Genomic DNA, 26112 nt, shown 5'->3' with positions numbered 1-26112 from the left:
AACAGACCAAAACCCTTCATGCTGCTTTTATGTGTCTGTATCTCTAATATTACACCTAATAATTCATGATTAGTTGCAAGGGATAATTTGTCATTTTATTTCGAAGCATTTTTGGATTGAGTTATCCTTTTGCAGGAGAAAATGAAACAAGTAGAAAACGAAGTGAGAAGAGGAAAACTCATAAAAATAGTTCTGGGATAGGCTACAACACCCTCTAAAGAGCTCCAAACACCCAAACTAATAAATACAACTTAATATAACTAAAAACAACAGACACAGAAGAGATCATCTGTAGGAAAAAATATATTACCATAACCACATAGAGGAAAAATATACAGAGACGGGATTTTTGAGAGAGATTTGATACCTTTGCACGACAATGACGTACTATATACGCAAAGTAAAGACTGTTGTGTTTCTCGCATACAGACGATAACATTGTCAAAATTATCCTTGTTCACACCAACCCTACTTTGTAAAGAAATACTATGTGACAATAGCCTGGTCTCACCAGATTTTAGTAAATTTCTTTTGTTTAGAGTCTGGCATCGTTCCATTGACAAGCGTTAAACTAGCGCACGACATCAACGTCATCGTTCTCAGCCACTCCCTCTGTTTGCTGATTGGGTCGGTAAAAAATTGATGGAGGCTGTGTCCGAAATCTCCCACTACTCCCACTAGTGGACTATATAGTGAGCTCGCCATTTTGTAGTGCTGTACGAATGTATAGTGATGATTATTATACCCTATATAGTCCACTCAATGTATCCCAGAATGCATTTTTAAAAGTAGTCTACAAACGATGGTCTCTCACCTAAGCCCTACATACCATCATGCATTGCGCTGATCGTAAAAAAAGATGGATGGGCGACAGCAATGACGTAATCAACGGTGCCGAGAGACAATCGAGTAGTGTCCGAAAGTGTTGTTTCTATTATGCTGGTGAGCTCACTAAATAGTGCTCTACTCCCTACCCCCTACATAGGGGTTAGGGAGTAGTGGTTTGAGTGGAGATTTCAGACACACCTGTAGAAAACCAAAGAATACACCACCAGACGTAGTAATGAAGGAAAATGAAAATTGAGCGGAAGTACGAAGGAGGGCGGAGCCAGGCTAACGTGACTATAGACTGAACGCGTAATATCCATGCGCGTGACATCAGCGTTTTCACAAATTCACGTTTTTGTGGTTTACACGTAGACAATAACGCTATCGGTTGCAAAAACTGGCACTTTGAATACCGTTTTCAAATTTTTTTAAGCGTTTTTAAGCCCCCATAACGCCGTTATAGTGTAAAAGAAAAGCTAAAACGCATAAACAGTTTCCGTTTTTAGTTGAAAACGGTGTGTTTTAAATACCCTCTTAGAGTTAATCCTACAAATGATGAGCACAGCAGCTTTAAACCTCTTATACCACAGCAGCTGTGATCAATGAGGGCTCGAGCATTCTGATTGGTGGATGAGGAGTGGGTGGAGACTAGAACAATCAGACATTCAGAGTGATGACCTGCCACAACTAGCCTGGGTTTCCCCATACTGCCTGTGCGCATCATGATTTTACTAGGCAGTCTGGATACCGTGGACCAAATTTTCAAGTCACACGATGAGAGGAAAGACCAAATCATGATCTCTGATCATGAATGCTCTTAAAGGACAGGCTTGGCCATGCACTACACACTGCAGAGAAACTTTACCAAGTGCATTTTGAATATGGCCGTTTGCCAGAGAAAACGTTTGACCCTTACTAGACTGTAAAATCTCCCCTTCATGCTTTGTCTGGTTTCACAGAGACTCCTGGATCAAAGAATAAGTACTACCTGTGTCGATAATTACCTCCAAATGTTGGTTATGAATATCTGAATATCAGCATCAGAGTAGACATGGAAGACTGAGCATACACAGCTATGTTATGGCTGTTCGACCTCCCTCGACTTGATCTTCCTCCTACACGCAAAGTTGCTTGTTCAGCTTGCCTCTACCTCCAGAAAAGTCTCTCCTCATTCAGGTCCCATTCCACCAGTGTGCCCACATGAACTAGCTCTTTTATTGTGGATACAGTCCCTCTCAAGATACTAGCAATGCATGGATTGCAGTTCCTCAATTACCCCTTTTCCACCAAAAAAATAACTGGTTCGGAACTGGTGCTGGTTCAAAGTTGGTTTCGGAGTTGGTTCAACTTGTGAACCGCTTCAGAACCTGTTTGTTTTTCCACTGACTGGAGCGCCCAAGGAAACAACGTCGTTACGTCACTGTGTACGTCGCCATACGTCTTAGCTAGAAACTCTTGCAAATACAACATTACTTTCGAATTATCTCTAACTCCAAGAAAGCTTTAAAACAATTGAAATATGTAAGTCTTTTAATCTTTTCGTTTGATATGTAATTTTTTCTGATTTATGTACCCCTTTTTTCTGAGTTATGTACCCCTGTAATTGTGTCTTTTTTTCCTTCCATTTATTTGTTCCATATTGTGACTTTTCTTCTTTGCTAATGTCTTCAATAAAAAAAATTACAAAAATAGAAACGCTTGCGTTAACTTCAAGCATAACATTTACAAAGGCGGACTCCATCGTGTTTCTGCAAATGTTTCTCTTGGCTTTGCAATCCTTTATTATGGTCAGAAAAGATGTTTAGAACACATCTAAACCCGCCCCAGCCCCCGACGTAAGCATGACGTGGTAAAAGAACGGTTCTAGTCCAGCAAAGAGTTGGTGCCGCTTTGGAACCAGTTCTCCTGGCCGAGAACCGGTTCTTTGGCTGTCGAAACACAAAGAACGGGTTCGCGCGCAGGCACCGGCTCCGAACCGGCTCTCAAAATGTTTTGGTGGAAAAGGGGCTATAATAGCTTGAAGAAACTCACGTTCTGTCATGGTTGGCATTAAGCTCAAGCACAAAGCTCTATTCACTCTAAAAAAATGCTGGGTTGTTTTAACCCAATCTTGGGTCAAATATGGACAAACCCATTGGGTTACATTTTTAAATTACATATTTAACCCAATGTTTGAGTTTGTCCATATTTGACCCAAAATTGGGTTAGAGTGTATTGATAATATAAAGAATGAATGTTCTCATCCACTCCCTGTTTTCTTTCTCTGATCCTTCTATCCGCCCCCACCTCATGATCTTAAACAGGCTTAAACTGTGTCCAGGTCTTAACACATGCTTTCTCGGCTGTCCTCGGCCGTATATACGCCTTATTCACGGCAGCGCCATCTTTGATTTTTAATGAGAAGGAAAGTGAGGCTTCGAGGGATAGACATGCATCTCTTCAATGGGCTGTACTGTTATTTAATGTGTTTTCGGACTGTTCTACTCATGAAACAGTGGGAAAATATCTTTCCAAGAAATTTCAGTTGACAAAAAACTCCAGTTGTGGAAAATTGTAAATAACCTATTCAGCTTTTTACAGCGGATGCCATTGGAAACACGGTAAGTCTATCCCTCACAGCCTCACTTTCATACCTGTCATGGCGCTGCTCTGAATAAGGTCTATAGGCACCGATGACAACACAGACAATATCTCGGCTTACTCAAAGGTTGGACAGTGAGATACTCTTCAATGCAATAGGATCTTCTCCATCCAGACAACTGAATTTATGACACTCAAGATTTATGGGAGTTTTAAACTGAATTGATTGAGAATAAGTATCTGGCGAGTTAAATGCCTTGCATGTGTGAAGGTATCATCTCTCCGCTTGAGACAGTCCATAACTGCACGTCCCAGATCCCAAATGCTCTTCTCTTAGACCTATTTCACTCTTGGCACTCTTTCTTAGATTCTAAAATGATCGCTTCCTCTCTTTGTCTCAAGAAACTTTCACAGTCTTTGACTTGGACTTCTAACGAACTGATTTTGTTCTCATAGGTATCCAATTTAGGTATCCAGTTACTGGGTTTCAAACTTATCAAAATGAATGTTGGTTTTTCCTTTACCTCACTCATTCTATTTTCCAATTTTTTTAACTCTATTGGCCAAAACCATAGAGATAAGACTTTCATCCTCCTCTTCAGGAGGCGTTGGAGGTGGTAATTCAGTACTATCTTCAACCTCATCATCCTGCTCAGGTTCTAAATAAAGACTACCAAATGATTGAATCAGATCTTGTATGGGCTCTCACACACCGTTAATTCTTCTGCACTATAATTAGGTTCTCTTTGATACACACTCCCATCCTTGGCAGGATCATCCATTTGGAAATATTATGAGGAAGCCTACTTTTCAGGAGAGTAAACACCAAATAACGTATACCACTTGGTGATACATAAATAAAACACATATACACACTACTTTCACTCAACATTATCCAGAATGTCCCTGTTTGGGCGCCTGTTTTGTAAAAAGATAGAACAAAACCACGTAAAGAGGAGGTAGGATACCATCCATTGAGCTTTTGCAGTGATTATATTTAAGTGCCAAACAAGTAACAACAAATGTATTCAGTATTCACCCTCCACAAATCAGTTCATTCAAATCAGTCAATGGTTTGCGTGATAGAAATACCTGAGTTTCCAACGCTGTTTGTCATAAACCTCCATTGTTGTAATGTTCCAAAGGTTTGAACCGTTCCAAAGATGGCAAATTCAGCTGGTATAATCCATTGGTAGTTCCCACAAGCATTACGCAGTCAAACTTAGCACAAAACAGTCCAGAAGAGAAGATCAATTAGAACATAAGGCTTAAATGAATGGCAAAGAAAATCTATTTCCCATCAAAAAGCCAAACCAAGGACAATGAGCTAGTACTCACATACTTACCTCTGCCTTAACTTCACTTCTTCTCTGCTATTGGCATCCTCACAACTGAGGACGGCGCCCCCTAGTGTAGCGGAAAAGCACTAGAAACAGTGAATTTTACCTAGAACAGTTACACACAAACACCTTAAAGGTGCATTGCACAAGTCTCTGAGTTTTTGCAGAACTACGCCCCCTCTGGCGACAAGCGAAACTGCAACCAGAGGTGTGCACGCTCACGGACCGCACGCACATGCACGCACGCTAGCACAAGCTGTTCATAACCAAAGGAGCATCAGCCGCACACATCTTTTGTTACAGTCATAATGTCTTCAGAGGTAATAAAGTTATATATCTGCAAGTCATTCTAAATATATAAAAGGAAAGACATTTGAGTAAATTACACACTTACGTGTGTGTGAGGGGAAAACGGGGATAGTAGAAAACTTTGGTTTTTGTTTCCATCTATCTGCATGTTGAACTGTGTTATGTGTTTACTGTATCCACTTATGATTGTATTATTATGGAAACACGTTCATGAACAATATACACTGGGTTGTTTTAATCCAATATTGGGTCAAATATGGACAAACCCAGCCATTGGGTTACATTTTTAAATTAAAATTTTTAACCCAAGGTTTGAGTTTGTCCATATTTGACCTAAAATTGGGTTAAAACAACCCAGGATTTTTTAGAGTGTAAGTTTACTTTGTATAGGACCCGTTTGAGCCCTAGAGCCGACCGGAGATCTCTCCATTTATCTCTCCATTATTGTCTTATTCTGACGCCTGGCACTAGACAGAAGTTTTATTTTCTTTGTCTTACGTGAAGTTTGCATTGGGGTTTGTGAATGAACTACAAGCCGGTCTCTTTGAATTCATCTTCTACTTCTGTCGAAAGTTGACTAAAGTTGTGTCGCTCGAGTTGTCTTCGCTGATACGGAGAATGGCGGCGAATACACAAACCTGCCAGACATAGCCAGGCAAGCGTGAACGCACATGACGTCACGGTCACGCCCAGTCTCAAACTCCGTCCCGAATCCCTTTTATTTATTTCACTGTACAGGATTATAGAGGCGATCGCAGTGATCAGAAAAGGGCTCATTCAGCCCATCAGGCAATCGTTTAAGCATTATGGGTTAGAAAAACGAAAAACGGGTACTTTTAACGTGAAATGCTGCGCAATGCACCTTTAAAATAAAGTGTAACCCAATTTTGCCAAAGGATTATTACACAAAACAAATAACAAGAAAAATAAATATACAATATAACACAAATAACAATATGGTCTGTCTCTATCATTCTGTCTCGCTAACGTCAGAACAGGAAAATTTACATTTACACAAACAAATAAAAATAAATACACAATATAACAATCAATAATTTGTTAGGTAAATGTTTAGATTAGAATAGTGAAGTATATATATATATATATATATATATATATATATATATATATATACTGTACATTGATTCCTGTGAATTCATTGCAATTTAACTGTTTGCAGTTCAGTATAATTACACGCACACACAAAATCGCCACAGAATTATGTGTCTAGAATCCAGTGTTGTTATTATTTTTTTAAACATAGAAATGTATGTTATATGTATAAATATAAACTGTGGCATAAATTATTTTCTGTACAAAATGTTGAGCATAACAATAAACTAAACTAATTTTCTGAATGTCCAGAGCTAGAATTTAGAGAAAGTTGAAGTTCAAAATATATATATATATACTGTATATATATATATATATATATATATATATATATATATATATATATATATATCATTTGATGGATTTTTTTATATCATTCATGGACTTAATAATCAGGTTATTTACAATGGTAAAAAATATTTAAATGTTCTTTACACTATAAAACAAAATGGTTCTTTTAAAATTTTATCACTGACAGGTTATAGGGAACCTGAAATTTTTCTACAGCATCAGCATGGCTGGGAAAATCCCCTTTTGAAACAGTTATTGTAAACCTATAGTTTATGATTTCATTTGTGTTATTTCATAGTTTTAAACTATAAAATGTTTCCAGACTTTTGACTGGTCGTATCCATCGTATACATAATGCTTCCTGTTGGAAACAAGACGAATGTCAAGCCAAAACTTAATGCAAAATTATTTCTATAGGACTGATCCTGCATTACGCCACTCCTTTGGTTTTATGGTGGGTTAATGATGCAGTAATCCTGTGCACAGACACACAGGTGATTTCCGCATGCATTCTTCAGGAGTGGAGAGAGGTCAAAGTTTGAACAGCAGAGTTATAGTTTCACCAGTGTGAAGATGAAGGACCCGCTGAGCAGCTGTACTGTAAGTCTATTCTAACTCTTACTTATGTGTTCAACTACTAACTTGATATCTGCTGGAGAAAATAATAGAGTACATGTAAAGAGGTGGTCAGTGTTGATAGTGGACGTCTCAGTTTAAAACACACTTCTGACTCATTTACATTTACGTTCTCAAGAATTGATTATTATTAACTAGAAGAGTAACGTTTGTCAAGGCTTTAACCTAAAATCTTTTCCTTATAAGTTCCACTTATAAGTTTTTTAAATCCTCTAAGTTTGAAAGTGTGGACAGAGACAGGCCGATTGATTAGAGGAAATTTCCGAGATGTTAGTGGTTGCTAGGGAGTTTTGTCTGGTTGCTAGGGTGTTTTGGTTCAAAGTGATTTGTTGCTAAGCAGTTACTGGGTGGTTGCTGGGACATTGCTGTTCTCTTGAACATTGGTGTTAGATTTCTAAAATGAAATATAAATGTTCAATGAAAAGCATTTAAAAAATCTGACTGTAAATGAAAAATAAAAAATGTTGCCAACTAACTGAAATAAGATAAGTCTGTGTAAGTACTAAAATTACTAAAACTTTACGTAATAAAATAAATAAAAAATAAATATTTAAAAATAAAAATATTTTTTTAAGAAATACTGTAAGAAAAAGAAACTTTAACACTTAAAAACTCATTTTAAGACAGACCGACAGACATATAGATACAACAATGGATGGATGGATGGATGGATAGATAGATAGACAGACAGATACAACAATAGATGGATGGATGGATGGATGGATGGATGGATGGATGGATGGATGGATGGATGGATGGATGGATGGATGGATGGATGGATGGATGGATGGATGGATGGATGGATGGATGGATGGATGGATGGATGGATGGATGGATGGATGGATGGATGGATGGATGGATGGATGGATGGATGGATGGATGGATGGATGGATGGATGGATGGATGGATGGATGGATGGATGGATGGATGGATGGATGGATGGATGGATGGATAGATAGATAGATAGATAGATAGATAGATAGATAGATAGATAGATAGATAGATAGATAGATAGATAGATAGATAGATAGATAGATAGATAGATAGATAGATAGATAGATAGATAGATAGATAGATAATCTCGTGGTTTACTGCTTCATTAAACTGTATGGTTTGTTTCAGTATAATCTGCTATATCAGGACCTGAAGAGAATCTCTAAGAATGGCGAGTATTTCTGCAAAGAGCTCTTGGCCGTGTTTCAGCAAAGGTAACATACGAACTCTGCTCTCTTCTAACTTCTCCTTTATTGTAGTACTTGACCTCTATGGCTAGATCACATAAAGATACTCGGCTTTTCATTCTCAGGAGAAGAAAATGAAATGGAAAATAATATAATACTTCTCCTGAAAATGTGCTTAAAAATGTTCAGGGCAGAATCTCAAAGACCCTCAGCTGGACCAATACAACTGAAGTGACACGGTTTCCTCTGAATTTAGATCTGAACTGGAGATCAACTATTCAAAAGGACTTCAGAAAATCGCAGGGAAACTCCTTAAAGTGTCGAAAGAGATGAGCGACAAGTGAGTGAGCACGTCTCCATCAAACCACTGATCTATATAATGACATTCTATATAGGTCAGACAGTGCATCAAACCCGGAGGTACTGGGATTTAGGAATCACTTCACATGAATAGAAACAGGGCGGTTTGCATTTCTAATGTCCGTATGATTTGTGCGATTTTTATTAAAACATGTAGCCTAAACTAAGTTAAATATAAAAAAAAGAAAAAGAAAAAAAAAATTAATAAATTATGTTTTGATTTATAAAAAAATACAAATACATAAATGAAATGATTTTAGCAATAAATATTACAGGACGAAAGCTAGATACAATAAAATAAAACACTATTTAAATATATATATATATATATATATACACTGTAAAAAATTTCTTGTCAAATTAAAAGTAACTTACTGGCAACAATTATCCAGTACTTGCTGTATTTCATTTAACAGTAAAATTACCGTAACACTAACTACAGTACTGTTAAGCATACTGCAAATTAAATAACATTATTTTACTGTAATTTCTTACCATATTAAAGTACAGAATTACACTGTTAATTTTTAATAATACTGTATAGTATGAAATGTTATTGTATTTATTTTATAGTGCTACTGTGTAACCTGTAGAAAAATTATTTTAACTGTTAATGGGAAATAGAAAAAAGAACAATTGAAGCTTTAACTGCACAAGGTTTATTGTGTATTTTCAAACACATTAGTACATTTACATAATATACATTTAAATACATTAATACAATTAAATACATTAATAATAAAAATGTAATATAATACAATAAAAATCATGCATGACAATCATGAACAATTATGCATAAATACATGCAAAAATTATCATGAACAGGTAAAATAGAAAAGATTAAAGGGGTGCTATCTGATCAATCTATTAGAAAGATAGTTCATAACAACTCATCCACCCACTCCCTGCTGGGGTAAAACAGCTTAAACTAGTCTAAGATTGTCTATTGGTTTGAGATAGACTGTCTAACTGGTCAGTTGCTGATTTTAAAGGGTTTTTGGCTGCTTTCTATCTAAGGGACCAGATTTGCAGGGCTGGGAGACACATATAAACTTATAAACTATAAAAGCTTTGACGAGTAAACCACCAATCCAGATGAGTATAACAAAATGACAAGTTATCCAGTGTCCTTTAAAAATAAATAAATAAATAAACACAAAACAACCTCATCATGCACATGTGCCATGAAAAACTTGCATTACGGTATCAATAATTATTTATATGCAGACTTATGTTCTAACTTTTGCAATAGGAAGTTTTCTATCCAAGCTTTTATGCAATTAAACCTTAAACTGTACTGTAACGTTTATTTTCACACAACAATTCTAAACAACTTGCAGATAGACAAAATTCACAGATGGATAAAAATCCTTTTAAAATGTTCTCAGTGGGTCAGTACTGGACCAAGGTATAGTAGTAGTAGTTAGATAAATAGAATAATTAAATTAGATTAGATTTACAATTCATCGGTCATCAAGATGGATAGGGGTCTTCTTAACATGCACAGCTCACACCTGTGGAAAAGGAGAACAGACAAGACAGTTAAAATATAGTACGTTTTTGTTGTTGTTTTGGCTAAACAGCAAAAACAGACAAAATGATGTCTAAAGTGTAATTCACTTAATACTAAAATCTTGTTTGTTGGACTGTTGTTTAAAATCAATTCATTTACGATCACGTGAAAACGTAGGCTAAATCTTGCTTGTGTGATACTAAGTTACATGACTTAAAAAAAGATTGACAAGGCATCGTTCCCTTCAAATGAGTACATGTCAGTTTACACATAGTAAAAAAAAAAAAAATGATATTATAGCCGACAATACTGTAGTATATGCAGTGAATGGTTCCTACCGGAACACCCCCAGGCAGTTTGTGTAGTTGGTATGACCCGGGTTTTTTTTTTTGTTGTTGTTGATTCTAAGTTCGCTAGTAAAGTGTTCAACACCAGGCTAACTCCCTCGTGTATGTGTCGTTAATGATAACCAAAGATTAACAAAGACCACAACAAATACTGTAAATGTCACACATAGCTTTGTATTTTGGACAAAAATACACCTTGGGCGCTTTCCGCGGTCCAACTTTATCACTGAGGTAACGTTATAATGGCAGAACGCCAGGTCAGGATTTACACGAAAATAAGCGTGAAAAAATCAATAAGAGGAATCGGCACTTTAATTTTATAACAATAAATCCGAATCCTAACCTTGGATGTCCGATTTCAGGATACATTTATCGATTATCAATTCCTAACCCCTGTAAGTCATAAAATAATGAACGTGCAGGCGCTTCCACCGACTTAACGTGGTAAATAACAAAATGATTAGACCATTTTGACCGTATAAGAGGTTACATATGAAATATATGTTAATAAAATCACATTTAATCAAGTAAGGCTATCAACATAAAAGAAATCCGCGTCTGACTTATACAGACGTTATCGAACATTCCGCGGCCACTTCTTTCTAACGGTAATCTGTTAACTCATATGTTTGCATAAAAATATGAATTACTAACCAGATGTATGGCGAAAACGTTGCCGACCGACAGCGACGCGATGCACGGCCTGCGTGTTCTTACAGAGGGAAGGGAACTGAAGAGTTCTTCATAAAATGGCAGCTTGTTGTGGTTATTTTTCGCGGTCATTTCGTACTAATGTATTTGAATTTACAGTAACATCCCAAATGGCTACATTGAAGAGTAGCCTAATACATATTATATTAAAATGTCTAGAATATATTAAATTGAATATAGAAATCGTGGTCAGCTATTCTAAATAAGTTTAAAGTTATTATTAGCTAGAATCCATTTGCATACACATTATAAGAATTATTACTTACCAGATGAAGAAGTTGCAGGTCGGCAGAAAAGACAGCAGCACCAATGACACGACAGAGAAACTCTTCCAAAGTCAAATATGCTCTCATGCACACCCCACTGACATAAATTATGTCATAAATTATGACTGTTAATGGTCAACCAGTGCTACATTTTTATTTTAAATGTAAGAATAACATTAGTAGGCTAGCAATTTTACCCGTGGAACTGTGTGTGGTGTTTTTCCGCGGTCAATTGCACTGCTGTATTTAGATTAACAGTAACTGATAATTTCCCAGAATGCATTGCAATTCTACAGTAACATACTGTCAACTGTGTGCACAGTACATAACTGTTGAAAAAACAATTTAATACTGTGAAAACAACTAAATCTACTGTAACTTACTGTACATAGATTATACAGTAAGAAACTGTTGAGAAAAACAGTATAATCCTGTGAAAACAACAGAAATCATTTACAGTGTAGGCTATTAAAAAGAAAATGTATAGGGGCGGTTTCCCAGACAGAGAACTTTTGCTGATACCCCCATGTCATCCAAGATGTCGATGTCATTCTTTCTTCAGTCGAAAATAAATTAAGGTTTTTGATGAAAACATTCCAGGATTTTTTTCTCCATATAATGGACTTTACTGGTAGCCAAACGGTTCAAGGTCGAAAAGACACTTTCAGTCAGGGACGTGCACAGGAATTTTGAGGGGCAGTTGCTCTGACCTGAAAAAAGGGCACCCCCCCTCCTCCCCCCTCACGGGCTATATGAAGGAATATATTCAGTTGAATTTGTCCCCTTCCAAATTGCCTTATCTGGCCGTGTTTGTCCAAACGCAATGCCTCATCTTATGGTATTATAATTATTTATAAAGATTGCAAAATGTCAGAGATGAGACAAATGAGCAAAAGAGTTCTTCATATTGTTGTTTATTGTTTTTTAAATTATTTATTTATTTATTTATTTGAAAAGAAATAATCTGGATTGAATGGAAAAAACTCGAAAAAATAAAAAACGCTTAGATTTCGGGAAAAAATACAATTCTTTTTTTTTTTGCCAATCCTGACCTCCCCCTGGGGCCCTAAGCAAAATTCTGCTAAGGGGCCCTCTACCTGATCTGTGATGCCGTGAGCCATGTAAACCATTTGCCATTGCCACTCAATACCGCCCAATACAATCCTCCCTCCTTTAAACAAAACAGTCAAAGAATAAGAACAGAATGAGGTTCAAACAAACAATATTTACTGAATAAAGCATTTTTATAGAATGTTAAGATAACATTAACATTCACATAAGTGAATATTAACGTAAACATAAACAAGAAGAAAATAATAAAGTACAACCCTGAACTTTGGCTTTTGGGATTAACTTTGGTTCTCTCTACAGCCAGGGTATTTTCGGAATCAGTAGCCTATGATTTTTATTTATTTTTTTATTTTTTTATGCATGTTAAAGCAAATCTTGATTTATGGTTATTTACTGAGGGATTGCGTTCATATTGACCAGAATGTCCATCTAATCATCATTTTAAATTCAATATAGCCTATAAATCAATAGTCAATCAATGTCAAATTGCCAATACATTGGTTTATATCTTGCATAATTAGTGCAGTTGTTTAGAGTTTTTAACTACACTGAGACTAGATAATCAGTGTCTTTATAATGTGTACTTTGATTGGAAGTGCCATCATTTCTCTGGTCTCCACATTTCTGCTTGAAAAATGCGAGTTTCATTTCGTGCACGCGCATATGAACGCAACACACGCGACGCGGTTATGTTTTCCGAGCTGCAGTAAACAAACAATGTTGTTGCACTTTGTCGTTTATCAAAAACAAAACGTAATAAATAATGGTATTTTACTCTCACTTTTGACGGGCAAAAAGTGATGCAAGAGATGCACTGCCTGCCCAGACAAACCATCAAACTTTGCGGACACTAGTGAGGACAGAACACAAGTTTACCTGACTGCTGTTCCCTCAATTCACTCTCATGTTTTTCTTCTTCCTCTTTTCGTGACGAGAAGGATAGTTTCGCTTCATTTTGTCATGGTCGTACACATTAATTAGCGCACGACACGAGATGGAGGCGCGGCCTGAGTAATTTGCGGTGCCTTACCATACGCACCGGTCGCGTGCAGTCTATGGTCTCGTGGAAACAGTTTGACTTTCAATTTTTTTTTTTTTTTTGGAAGTGAATGAGGCTTTGCGATTTTTATATTATTTTTTGTCTAGGCCTACGTGAAATTCTACATCCATTGTACGATTTTTTTTTTTTCCTCAGAAGGGCAACCTGAGTCGAGAAGGGCATATGGGCAGTTGCCCGGGCAACCTGAGCAACCCCCCTGTGCACGTCCCTGCTTTCAGTACAAACTGCAAACTGTTCAAAGGGCTTTAAACGATTCCGGACGATGAATAAGGGTCTTATCAAGCGAAACAATTGCTCATTTAAAAAAAATAATAACAAAGGTTAAGTTTTATAAGCTAAAATGCTCGCCTTGCTCTGTTCTGTGATGCGCGTTCGTGACTCTCCTGTTCGAACTCGTTTATCAAAATGAACGAATCCTTTCCCGAGTCAACTCGTTCATTTTGAAAGAACCAAATGACACGAAAAAGATTCGTTTTTTTTATAAACGAGTTCGAACAGGAGAGTCAAGATAATTCTATATTAAGGCCTACTGTTGTTTTAATTTAAACCCTGTCCAGGAAACTCCCTAGCTTATGAATTGTTGCTGTTCATGTGAATTTTAGACTTGTTTGCAGTGTAATGTTGACTGCATCACCAGTGCAGGTTCATATGCTCATTGATAGTTTTTCCTCTTCAAAGCTCCACATATCGTGCGTGGTCCTTCATATCAGATGAAATGTACGCCTCGGCAGATGCTCACCGGTATGACACTACACTGGATGAGTACGCTAGCTCTTTTTATTATTCATGTGAGTTGCTGTTGTGTATTTATGGGCTTATTCTTTCAGCATACTGGGACATGCTCTCAACCAAGATGCTATTCAGAAAATCCGTCAAATCCTAGATGAACACGGCAAAAGAAAAAGACCGGTAGCACTTCATGTTTATGCAACGTATGCATACTGTATATTCATTTACAGCAGCATGTTTACATTAAGTCTTTGTACACAGCTTGACAATGCCGTTGAAAAGTCAGGAAAGCTTGTTCTTACAAACTGGAGTGAGCAAATTAAGGTCAGAAAATACTGTGTTTTCTAATTCTGAGGTATCAAATCAAATGAACCCGATATTAAAAAAGGAATTCAGAAGCAGTTTTGCCACGAGGAGAATACGTTTTGAACAGAGATGTCTGTTTCTACAGCTGAAGAAGAAGCTGATCGGTTTGACTCGAGAACATGAAGCTCTCTTAAGCTTTGTGGAGAAAAATAAGCAAATCAGTACAGAGAAAGAAAAACAGAAGGTATTTGTGATTGTTCATTGACAGGGGGGGGGGGGGAACATATTTTTTACGGTAAAAAACGACAGCTGTGGTTGCCAGAACTTTACCGTCAAAAATACGGTAGCAGTGTTATTGGATTTACAGACTTAACTTAAAATTTACGGTCATAAACCGTATTTCATTATCTGACAAAATGTTAATTTAGCCTACCACCCCACTGAAGTATTGATATCTGTTTTGTACCATTATACACTGACAACCAACAATCATCACAGAAGAGATAAGAGTCACATGATCAATCAAAGATCTCAGCAGCTCGTCCATAAGAAGGTTAATATTTATATAAAGAAGCTGCAAAGTGTCATTCACACAAACATTAAACACCATCATGGTAAAAAAAAAATGATTAATTTAATTGTGGGAATGACAATGCACGATTTTTCACTGTAAATTATACAATGATTTGTTCTTTTTCACTTTCAAAAACTGTAAATTTAACGGTATTTTACAGTAAAATTGCATTAAATGTACCATGAGATCTATCAGTTATATACCGTATAAAGTACAGAAACTTTCTGTTATCCGATTAACAGTTTTGCCTTTTACCGTTAAAAAATTATGATTATTTTTTTACAGTGAATACAAATATGTTTGAGATATAATGCCGTTCGTTTTTGTCCAGATGTTTAACAGATTGACTAAATCAGCAGAGCTTCAGGCCAGAGTTGATGAGGAATACTTTAACACCAACATGGAGGGTCACCACATCCGTCTGAGGCTGGAGAACACACTGAAGACCTGCTACCAGGTTCAGGCTGTTTTCATCATCTTGATATTTTTATCCTCTTTTAGCCATTACATTTTGACTGATTCATTGCTGCATTTCAGATCGTCCAGGAGCTAGAGAAGCAGAGAATAGAGACTCTATCCGACACCCTAAACAAGTACAGCCTCTTCATGACTGTATACGCACAGACCGTCATTCACGTGAGCACTGTCTTTCAATTCAGGAGTGTGAATTTGAATTAAAATGGCCACAAACTGTACTTTTATAAAGTACTGTACTTAAAAAAAAAATTATTTACTTTTGCCATACAGTACCATAAAATTAGGGCTGTCAAACAATTAATCGCCATTAATCGCATCCAAATAAAAATTTGTGTTTGTCAAATATATGTGGGTGCACTGTGTATAATTATTTTATATATATTTATATATATATATATATAAATACACATACATACTTGTATATATTTAAGAAATATTTTCATGTATATACTATATATAGATTTATTTATAATTTATATTATATATAAATATAAATAATTTATATATAAATATTTTTTTTCTTAAATATACATGCATGTGTGTATTTATATATATATATATATATATATATATACATACATACATGCATGTATATTTAAGAAAAAAATATTTATATATAAATTATATATAAATATTATATATATAATTATTATAATTATATATATATATTATATATATATATATACAAAATAATTATACACAGTGCACCCACATATATTATATAAACACAAACTTTTATTTTGGATGCAACTAATCATGATTAATCGTTTGAGAGCCCAACACAAAATGTCCACAATTACACTTACAATGGCTATATACTTTAGTATTTGGTTTAAAATTGTTTTAATTATTTAATATTTAGACAAATTTTAATACTTTAACCTGAAATTAACCTGCTTCCGTTCCATGGTGTTAAATCAGTTAAAAGGTCATTCCAGATATAATGCAAATATATGTAAAAAAAATAAACGGTAACACTTTACAATAGGGTTTCATTCATTAACATGAACTAACAATAAAAATACTTTTAAATCATTTAGAATGTCATACATTATCTAATGTGATCCTCGTTTGGATTTTTATTGAAGTATTAAACTGACTTTTAGATATTTTTTGGTGGCAGAGTCACAAACAGATCGAGCAGGCCGTACGGAGGGTTGATGTGGAGAAAGACATTCAGTCACTGGTCGAGGATGTTGGCGCTACAGCGGACGAGAACAAAGCTGAATTTCTCTTGGCTGACTACTTCGTAAGTCTTTGAGTTTATAGCACACATTCATGTGGAAGGAATTTTTAATGAAATGGGTTGTTTGTGTGTGTGTGTGTGTGTAGGAGGAAGAAGGAAAAACAGTGATGGGAAAAGACAGAAGGAAAGATGGCATCAGGACCAAGCTTCAGCGTCTAGAGGACTGCATCACAAAAACTAAAAGCGACAGAGAAGGTCTGGATCTTGTAGGCTGGGATTTATTTCTTGTCTAAAGGGGGTGCTAAAATAATTGAAACGTGTCCTTCAACATCCAGCATTTAAATTATTTAATTTTCCATTTTACCTTAGAACTATAAACTCACAAGGTCACATTGTAAAGTGAACCGTTATTAAGCATGTTTTCAATTTCTTTATTATCACCGTATCAGCTCTTTGAATCAATAATGGTTTATTGAAACCTGCCGGCTAGGGTTGGGTATCGAGAATCGAGTATCGATTGGAACCGGGACTAACTTTTCGTTTTTCCCGGAATCGTTCAAAAGTTAAAATTTTGATTCCTAGTTTCGATATTCACAGTCCGCCGAGCGGAAGAAGAAACCGCTGAAAAACACCAACAAAGAAGCGTCTACCGGAAGTGTAGGCATAACCACGCGAGTCGAACATGAGTACCTTACGTCGGCGATCCAAAGTGTGGCTTCACTTTTCTAAAAATAACGAAATCTCGGCAAAATGCAAAATTTGTGACAAAAGGAGATTTACATTTCATCTGATATGAAGGACCACGCACGATATGTGGAGCTTTGAAGAGGAAAAACTATCAATGACAAAAGGTATTTTTACAGAAAGAGTATTTCCTTCAGAAAGGCCGTTGGTTAGCAAGGTTAGCTAAACTTTTTTGACCCTGCCTCTTAAAAGAATCAGAATCGAGAATCGTTAGGAACCGGAATCTAAACAAGGAATCGGAATCGGAATCAGAATCGTTCAAATTCAAACGATACCCAACCCTACTGCCGGCTGACATTCCCAACCTCTTAGCAGAAGAGATAATGAGTGCTTTAAATCTGCAGTGAGTGAACCAATGCGTTTGTGCTTTTGGTGAATCTGAATGTAGTGTTTACATGAATGCTAAACAAGTGATCGGTTGATCTGTGTTTAAACATTGCTAAGAAAATTCCCGCTCCTGGATCACTTCAAAAAAACTTCAAAAAGCTCATAGAGAGATTGTAAAACTAATCCATATGAATTGAAAGGTTTAGTCCAAAGACTTGATTGCTTTATATGGTGATGAACAGATTTAATTTAGGCTTTAAATCACATATAAACAGCGAAAATAAACAGAAGCTCAACCGAACGTGCTTGACACACAAGAATGAACCTCATTGGTTCTTGCGGAAGCTCAAACGTGCCACAAAACACAAGAATGAACCTCATTGGTTTTTGCTGAAGCTACTACTTTAGTAGAGGACATCAGAGATTTTTTTTATTTTAAGTGTGATATGAGCCCTTTAAATAGAACTGGTTTATTCCTCAGAGATCTTATTAGGTGGTTCTGTCCTGTTATATTGTTCACAATATATGACATCTAGCTCAACGCTGACACAAATCTGGTTTTCAGGTTTAGAGAAAATGGTTAAAGTAAACACAGAACAACCAAACTTCTCAAACAAAAAAAACCTGGAGGAAACAGAACAGTTACTGGACGAGGTGAGATGTTACATTTCATTCCAATGTTTCGCTAAATTTTAAGTATTTACTTTACTTCGATTCTTTTTTTTTCAAAAATCAGGTTAAAATGACATTTTCATTCAGACTTTTTGACCCCACTGTGTTTATCAAAAATGTAGTATTCAATAAATAGGTTTTAACAAATCAAAAACTGATTGATCTCTCTCGATAGGCCATCCTCAAACTGGACCTTTTAGAGGCGACGCACTGCAAACTGACTCACTGTCTGGCGGAGTTAGAGGGAAAACCCAAATCAAGACATCGATTCAGTGACAGCATCACTAAATGGAAAGAAAGGGTGAGTTTTACACATCCTACCTTAACCAACAGTTCAGTTCTAGACGCATTATTTTGTTTGTTGAAATAAAATTGACGGTAATGATACACTATGTAACTTTTGGCCCTCTAGCGGCTAAAAAATAAAATGGCATGCGTTGCGGAAGAATAAGTTTTGGTTGTGTTTTAGCTCTGCATTGAATGTTTTTTTCTTATAACTACTACTTCTACGGAAGCCCTGAACCGCAACCAAAAATAAAATAAAAAAATCTGTCAAAAAAATATAGCATTTCGAGATTAAAGTCGAAACATTTCGAGATTAAAGTAAAAACAATTAGAGATTAAAGTCGAAACATTTCAAGAGTAAAGTCAAAAAAATTCTAGATTAAAGTGGAAACATTTCGAGATTAAAGTCGAAACATTTCGAGATTAAAGTAAAAAAAATTCTAGATTAAAGTGGAAACATTTCGAGAGTAAAGTCGAAACATTTCGAGATTAAAGTCGAAACATTTCGAGATTAAAGTCGAAACATTTCGAGAGTAAAGTCGAAACATTTCGAGAGTAAAGTCGAAACATTTCGAGAGTAAAGTCGAAACATTTCGAGATTAAAGTCGAAACATTTCGAAAGTAAAGTAAAAAAAATTCAAGATTAAAGAAACATTTCGAGATTAAAGTCGAAACATTTCGAGTTTCACACTGTATGTGTGTGTGTGTTGAGGAAAAGCATTTGGCTACCATTATAGGAGTGAAATTAAAATGAATTCAAAATATTAAAATATAATAAGATCTTAATTATAATATAATACCACTGAATTTTAGTAAAACTATTATTAGCATGCATTTGAATCAAATATATATATATATATATAGATTTAAACTCTTAAATCATCCTTGGCTGATTCTGATTCATGAAAAACCACCACTAAACATGTAAGTCTTGATGAATCCAGGACATGGAAAGCAATAAAAACACAAGTGGGTTAACTGAGAAAATAGGTCAACGCTAGTTTAGCATCATATTTTGTTTATACACTTTGTTGACTGTAATATATATGTATCCCCAAGGCTGCAGGGTGGAGAGAGACAGTATCACAATTTTTGGAAACCAGGTTTAGCTAAAAACATCCATGTTTCACGAGTTTTTAAATTCTATGGGATTTTGCTCCAGGACTGTGAGCACAGCGTAGTGCAGCTTTCCCGGCCTATGAGGATCAGAAAGACTCCGTTCAGATCCCGTCAGTCCATGAGGACCAATAAGAGTGCGCTGACCAACCAAAGCCCTGATAGGACAAGCAAAGAGCCCTTGAATGAGACGACCAAAGTCGATGATCAACAGAGTGGTCCGGTTAATGGGTGCGAGACTGAATCTGAAGAGGATAAAGGTGAACCGCGAGCCACATGTGTTTATCTTCCCTTCCATTCAAGGATTTTCTTAACACACAAACTGATTTATTAAACAGGTGCAGAATTCTGCTCAGTCGGCAGATGCAAGGCTTTATACAGCTTTACGTCCGAAAGAGAGGACGAGTTAAACATTACTGAAGGTAATATGGCAGTTCATCTTAATACATCATCCCTCAGCACCTGCTTTCTGTTGACTCTCCCTCTTCAATCTGGCAGGGGACGTACTGGACATCTTTCAGAAGGACGACACGGGCTGGTGGTTCGGTGAGCTGAACGGACAGAGAGGACATTTCCCTTCCACGTACGTCGAAGAGCTGCCCGTTTTTACTGCGATGAAGTCATCCGAAGCTTAGCTTTAAAAGAGCATGTGAAAGAAAAAGGTCACTGACCTCAGTGCCACTGAATTATGATTCATTCATGCTGTAGAGTTAAACATACTTTAAACTAATTACTTTCCCATGACCTTTCCATGTGATTACAGGAAAAAAGACTTTTGAAAATCATTCAAATTAATAATTTCAACAGATTCACGGACTCACTGACAAATCACACATTACTACTGCTTATGTGTAGTGTTACGGAATATCTAGCCGAGTAAATAAATATTTTAGAGCAGTGCATAAAATGTAAGATATTGAAATATATTTGCTACAAAAATTCCAATTAAGTCTGGAAAGACTTTTTTAGGGCTGCGCAAAGATTAATTGCGATTAATGACATCCAAAATAAAAGTTTGCGATTACATAATATATGTGTTTGCTGTGTATAAATATTTTGTATATATAAATACACACATGCATGCATATATTTAAGAAAATGTTATCCATATATAAAATATTTATATTTAAAGTAGATTATGTATGTATATATATATATATAGTATTTACATGCAAATAACTCCTAAATATATACAAGCATGCATATGTATTTATATATACAAAATAACTATATACAGCACACATACATCGATGTAAACACAAACTTTTATTTTGGATGCAATTAATCTTTGCACAGCACTACTTATTTATATATATATTCTTTTAAAATGTCATGATTTCAAGTGTTTCAAGACCATGGGAATCCTATCAATGAAATACAAGTGTGTGGATATAAAACATTTGATCAAAATCTATTGTATTGTGAAAAAAAAAATCGATTTTATTTGCACAGTAATAAACCACAAAATGCAAATGGTTTAGAACTTCTTGTCACTGTAGTATAAAACTAAATTAAGACATTTCAAAGCACTTTTTTAAAAACCTTTGTTATGTTTATTGCTAAAATTACCAATCAATAAATGAATGTACAAAAAATGTAAAGGTAAATAAAAGCTCAATATGCTTAGTAATGATATCTACAAATATTGTGTCTGGGTCTGACTGCTTTAAATGGATCATCGGTCAGGCCATCTTTGCACCACTGTGAAGCGCCACAAACTCTCTGCGGACGTTAGCGAGGAAGGCGGAAAAGTTGTTGGTCTCCTGCAGTCTGCGTTCTAGATGTGCCATTTTCTCCAATGGAGGGTCACAAGAGATGACTGAGAGGAAATATAATCACGTTATTCAGTGCTGTCTTTTGTCAGTCTTGCAAATTATACAATGTTTAAAAAGATAGGACTCAGTAGGATTGGAAAAAAAAATCATAATAATCTTTAACTCAGCAAGGATATGAAATTGAACAAAATTGACAGTAAAGACATGTACAATGTTAAAAAAGATTTAGATTTTTAAATTGGTTGCCACTAAAATATTAAACTGTTTACAACATTGATAATAATAATAAATGTTTCTTGAGCAGCAAATCAGCATATAATGATTTCTGAAGGATCACGTGACACGGAAGATTGGAATAAATTACATTACAGTTTTCAATGTGTTTTCATCTAATAAATGCAGCCTTGGTGAGCATTAGAGACATTTTTCAAAAATGTTCTTTTAAAACCGTAAATGTAAAAGATAAATGGCCTTGAAAGTGCTTGAATTTATTTTGTGCAAAACATTTTCTGGAAAAAAAAATCCATATTATTCCCTTAATGTCCGTTAATGTGTTATTTCGCCAACACTGTGGCCTATCCATACAAGCTTTCTTCATTTATGTTAGTTTACATGTTAGTTAGTTTATGTTAGTTTTTCATTTCAGCACATTTACATGTTACATTGTGTTTCCTGCGTGAGGTACTTTGTGTTGTACAATGCCATGACGTTCACGCGCGCACAAAACTACTATGATGGTATCGTAACGTTTACGTTTGTTATTAGACACAACACATGTGTGTCCCACATTAAGTCCTTGAATTTGAGAGTATTGGACCTGAAAAGACCTTAAAAGATCCTGCTGGGGCCTAATCAGAAAATCAGGTTTAATTTAACCAAGAAACAAACAAAAACAAAAAAAATCACGGATGAAAAACAGGATGTTTTGACTGTTGAACAATAAAAAAGTTGAATTACAAAAAAGGATGATAAACAGACCAGAAGATTAATACTTACTGTGGTAAACGCCCTCTGCATCAAGCTGGAGGAGGAACGTGTGGACCATGTCTGGATCTTTACGACTGATGTTCCTGAAGACAAACTGCAGCTTCTCACCTTCAAATTAACAGATGTTGGTGATACACCATCAAAACTTGCATCTCAAGTATGAGACAATTATAAAAATGCTTTAATTTTTCTCAAAAATTATAGAATCAACAACAACAACAAAAAAAGATTGAAAAAGCTCAACTAAAACTGGAACATTTTCATTAGTGATCTAGAAATAGTAAATGTTTTTCAAAATCCTAAACTTTGTTAATTTCCAGGTTTGATTCATACTTTTGAACCGCAATCTATTTGAATGACGTATTTAACACATGATGAAAGAAAAAACACCAACTTTACCTTGGATTTTTCTGATCTCAAGACTGAGGTGTTTCTGAAAGACGTCTTTACACTTGTTCAGCTTCTTCAGTCTGTCCTTGTTGGCTTTGTTTTGGGACTGAATCACTATAAAACAAGCATTAAGGACATCAGCAATAATAAACCTTTGTCTGTTGTGACTATCACATGCAGTAAATTAAGTTAAATTAAACCGCTCGTTTCGTGTCTCAGGCCATCAATGTGTACTTACATTTACGAGTCATTAAATCATGTTTAATTTGGACTTCTCTGTGCATGCTCTTTGAGGTGGTGACCATAGACCTGCATTATATGACTGACAGACAAGAACGCTTTGACCTAAAAATATCAAAATTGAAACTACTGCGGAAATAAAGACACCTACATCTTGGATGCCCTTGAGGTAAGCTAAAACATATCAAAAATTTATTTCAAAGTGAACTATTCCTTTAACGGATAACTATCTTTCCACCTCCTTTATTTTAAGTGTAAACCATTAAGGCCAGGATGATACACCAAGCCAACAGTCAGACGCCAGGCAATGCCAGGCTGTTTTTAAGCGTCGCTCAGCTTATTTTTTTCGGGTTAAATCAGCATTGGGCCGTCTGTGAAAGAGTTTTGATTGGCTATTCAGCTTACAGAACGAGTCAGAGCACGAGAATAAAAGTGATGAATGCGGGCAAATAAGTCAAGACGGTACAGACAGAAAGCATTTATAATTTTATGTTATCTTACCTAATCATTTGAATGCACAAATATTTTCATAATAACATGAGCCGACTAGAATAAAAAAAAATGTGATTGATATTCAAAATGTTAAGCGTTCACTGTCGTGTTTAGTGTTTGTGTATCTGCAGTCCTAGTTTTTGGCTTGGTGTCCCGGGTTTTACACATCAACATAAAGGCTATGACAGTGCGTGAGAGGAAAGAGAGGCCTACACACATTCCCTGTTTCTGGCCTGATCCTTCTTGAGCTTGTCAATTCTCTGAAATAGGAGTGCTTTGTGATGCTCCTTGTCTTCAATCTCCGACACAACCTCAAGCTGTTCAGCACTCTTTTCTTTCAGTAAAGATGATTTCTCCTTCAAATCTTAAAAAACAAACAAAAACAATATAGTCTTTCAACTGCTTTTGCAGATGGCATGTACTGTATATTAAAGTGTCAAACTATTGTGCCAGTCAACATATTACCTTGTTTGTAAGCATGTATCATGTCAAACATGGTTTCATCCTCCTTACATTTCTTAAAGCAAGTATCTGTAGGAAAAAATAAATAAAAATCAACATTTATCAAACTTATCAAATTTATCAAAAAATCATATAAATATTTGATGTGTAAATGCTTAATTTTATGCTCAAAGATCTGTAATTAATAATGAACAAAGCATAATGCAATGATAACTGAGCAATGGACTAATCATATTTGTTTTACACGTTAAGACAATTTTTTTCTAAAAATGATGCATGTATAATCAAATAAACCTAACTTGTTCACTAACTTTGTGAAATATTAAAACGTTTCAACAACATAAAAGTTATTTTTATGTTTACTATTAAAGATTTCATGGCAAAAAGAAACATGAACCACAATGTGTATGTTTTACAATTATACTAAAAGGCCTTTTATTAGCTAAAAAAACATAAACTATCAGACACAGAAGGCATGTAGTAGATTGTGTGGAACAGGTTTTAGATCATTTTGGTCATTTCGAGGCCCTTATGTATAAAATATGATATAGTATGCTTTAAGGTTAAACCAAACAAATTGACCCTTTTAATGCATGTTCTTGGTCTTGTTCAGGTTTCATAAGTGCTTTTTATTCCATATGTTGAATTGTGAATATCATGAGTTGCCTATGAATTTTTCAATTCAAAGAATTGTCCATAAAAACAACCATGAATACAGAAATTACGGCCTGGTTTCACAGACAGGGCTTATATTAAGTTACATTAGCACATTAAAGTAGCTTTTATAAACATGCCTGAAGACAAAACATTACTGGTGTGCCCCTTGAGACAAAACAATGACAGCCAGTGACATATTTTAAGATATCAGTGCAAGTTACTTTCAGTTAAAACAGCTCAAACATGCAGTTTGCTCTAAGACTAGCTTAAGCCTTGTCTGTTTGTCACAATATTTATGCCCATCTAAACTCAAACCATGATGGCAACCACAAAACGATTCTGTGGATCTCTTACCCAAGACAGACTTCATGTACTGCCTGTGTTCCTGACAGAGCTCCGCAGCCCGGTCATTGAGCACCTCTGCCATGGCCTGATCCAGAAGTTTGGTCCTGATCTCCTCCAGTCGGCTGTTGAACTGCTCCACTACATTATAGTCTCTGATAGACGCCATGCTGAGCTGAGAAATCATCCAAACACACAAACACAATGACTGTTACTAGTAGCTAACGTTACCATCGCAGTCTGCTCACATTCAGGGCATGTTTATTGATTTCTTTATGTTTATATATATGACATAACGTTACTGTCAGTCTAACGTTACTCTATTCTACCACAATATAATAATTCAATACAATATCAAATTAGCAAACACAGTAATCAATAACACTTCAGAGCGATTTAATTTTCATATTTTTTTCTTCATTTTTATGCGCTGAAACTGAAGATGATATTGATTAAATGTTATTTTAATAAAAGCACAGTACATTTAAATCACTTACCCGTTTTATGAAATGAAAATAAACGCAAATGTATTCGTCTTGTTTTCAAAAATCGGCGCCTGGACCGTCAGTTACACCGGAAATGGCGTCACATAAACGCGTCGTCATCATAACTACAAAATAGCGGCATGAAATTTTCTTTGTTGTTTGTCCCATGCTATGCCAACTGCTCATAGTATACATTGTAAACTCTGAAGTATGCATTTTATTTTCCCTCAAAATGCTAGGTTTGTGTTATTATCTTATAT

General features: G+C 35.6%; 3 protein-coding genes and 1 long non-coding RNA gene across 8 annotated transcripts in view; 1 reads left to right on the top strand and 3 right to left on the bottom strand.

The window, feature by feature from the left end:
- Positions 1 to 4810, bottom strand: part of stk39 (serine threonine kinase 39) — a 118923-nt gene extending 114113 nt beyond the window's left edge. For 2 of the 3 annotated variants that reach the window (XM_089133427.1, XM_039683187.2), the window contains exon 1: positions 4501 to 4719. Coding sequence is in view for 2 of the 3 variants with exons in the window: in XM_039683187.2 (XP_039539121.1) it covers positions 4501 to 4525 (25 nt within the window). In the remaining variant the exon portion in view is untranslated. Of the gene's footprint in view, positions 1 to 4500; positions 4720 to 4754 lie in introns of those variants that run through there. The other variant, XM_089133428.1, reaches the window with a different exon arrangement.
- A 2169-nt stretch (positions 4811 to 6979) lies between these two features.
- On the top strand, positions 6980 to 20763 carry nostrin (nitric oxide synthase trafficking). 2 transcript variants are annotated; one of them, XM_089133424.1, is made up of 16 exons: positions 6980 to 7061; positions 8220 to 8305; positions 8535 to 8618; positions 14285 to 14347; positions 14434 to 14515; positions 14597 to 14659; positions 14787 to 14885; positions 15547 to 15672; positions 15753 to 15851; positions 16816 to 16941; positions 17025 to 17133; positions 18515 to 18603; positions 18797 to 18922; positions 20069 to 20282; positions 20361 to 20444; positions 20521 to 20763. In XM_089133424.1, the coding sequence occupies exons 1-16, from the start codon at positions 7035 to 7037 to the stop codon at positions 20655 to 20657; spliced, it is 1614 nt and encodes a 537-aa protein (XP_088989550.1). In that variant the 5' UTR covers positions 6980 to 7034; the 3' UTR covers positions 20658 to 20763. The 2 variants fall into 2 exon arrangements, with proteins under 2 accessions (XP_088989550.1, XP_088989551.1); XM_089133425.1 differs by lacking the exon at positions 6980 to 7061 and having other exon boundaries at positions 8468 to 8618.
- Positions 9282 to 11380, bottom strand: LOC148978401 (uncharacterized). The gene is made up of 2 exons (XR_016169349.1): positions 11153 to 11380; positions 9282 to 10152 (listed from the first exon to the last, which is right to left on the bottom strand). It is a non-coding gene; the product is annotated as an uncharacterized LOC148978401 (long non-coding RNA).
- On the bottom strand, positions 20551 to 26001 carry spc25 (SPC25 component of NDC80 kinetochore complex). 2 transcript variants are annotated; one of them, XM_089133426.1, is made up of 8 exons: positions 25865 to 26001; positions 25380 to 25542; positions 24372 to 24437; positions 24124 to 24270; positions 23184 to 23288; positions 22794 to 22892; positions 21663 to 21841; positions 20551 to 20657 (listed from the first exon to the last, which is right to left on the bottom strand). In XM_089133426.1, the coding sequence occupies exons 2-7, from the start codon at positions 25534 to 25536 to the stop codon at positions 21705 to 21707; spliced, it is 711 nt and encodes a 236-aa protein (XP_088989552.1). In that variant the 5' UTR covers positions 25537 to 25542; positions 25865 to 26001; the 3' UTR covers positions 20551 to 20657; positions 21663 to 21704. The 2 variants fall into 2 exon arrangements, with proteins under 2 accessions (XP_088989552.1, XP_039539125.1); XM_039683191.2 differs by lacking the exon at positions 20551 to 20657 and having other exon boundaries at positions 21553 to 21841.
- Positions 26002 to 26112: the final 111 nt, after the last annotated feature.

The sequence above is a fragment of the Pimephales promelas genome, chromosome 7, assembly GCF_988280905.1.
Source record: "Pimephales promelas chromosome 7, fPimPro1.hap1.1, whole genome shotgun sequence".
Classification (NCBI taxonomy): Eukaryota; Metazoa; Chordata; class Actinopteri; order Cypriniformes; family Leuciscidae; genus Pimephales; species Pimephales promelas.
Note: the sequence above shows the minus strand (reverse complement) of the source record. Positions and strands in the feature narration are given on the sequence as shown.

Coding starts and splice junctions, on each gene's coding strand:
- nostrin (XM_089133424.1), top strand. CDS start 7,035: ATGAAGGACCCGCTGAGCAGCTGTACT. Junction 14,886..15,546: donor CAGAGAAAGAAAAACAGAAG/GTATTTGTGATT, acceptor GTTTTTGTCCAG/ATGTTTAACAGATTGACTAA. Junction 18,604..18,796: donor CAGAACAGTTACTGGACGAG/GTGAGATGTTAC, acceptor CTCTCTCGATAG/GCCATCCTCAAACTGGACCT.
- spc25 (XM_089133426.1), bottom strand. CDS start 25,536: ATGGCGTCTATCAGAGACTATAATGTAGTGGAGCAGTTCAACAGCCGA. Junction 24,271..24,371: donor GATACATGCTTACAAACAAG/GTAATATGTTGA, acceptor TTGTTTTTTAAG/ATTTGAAGGAGAAATCATCT. Junction 22,893..23,183: donor TGAGATCAGAAAAATCCAAG/GTAAAGTTGGTG, acceptor GTTAATTTGAAG/GTGAGAAGCTGCAGTTTGTC.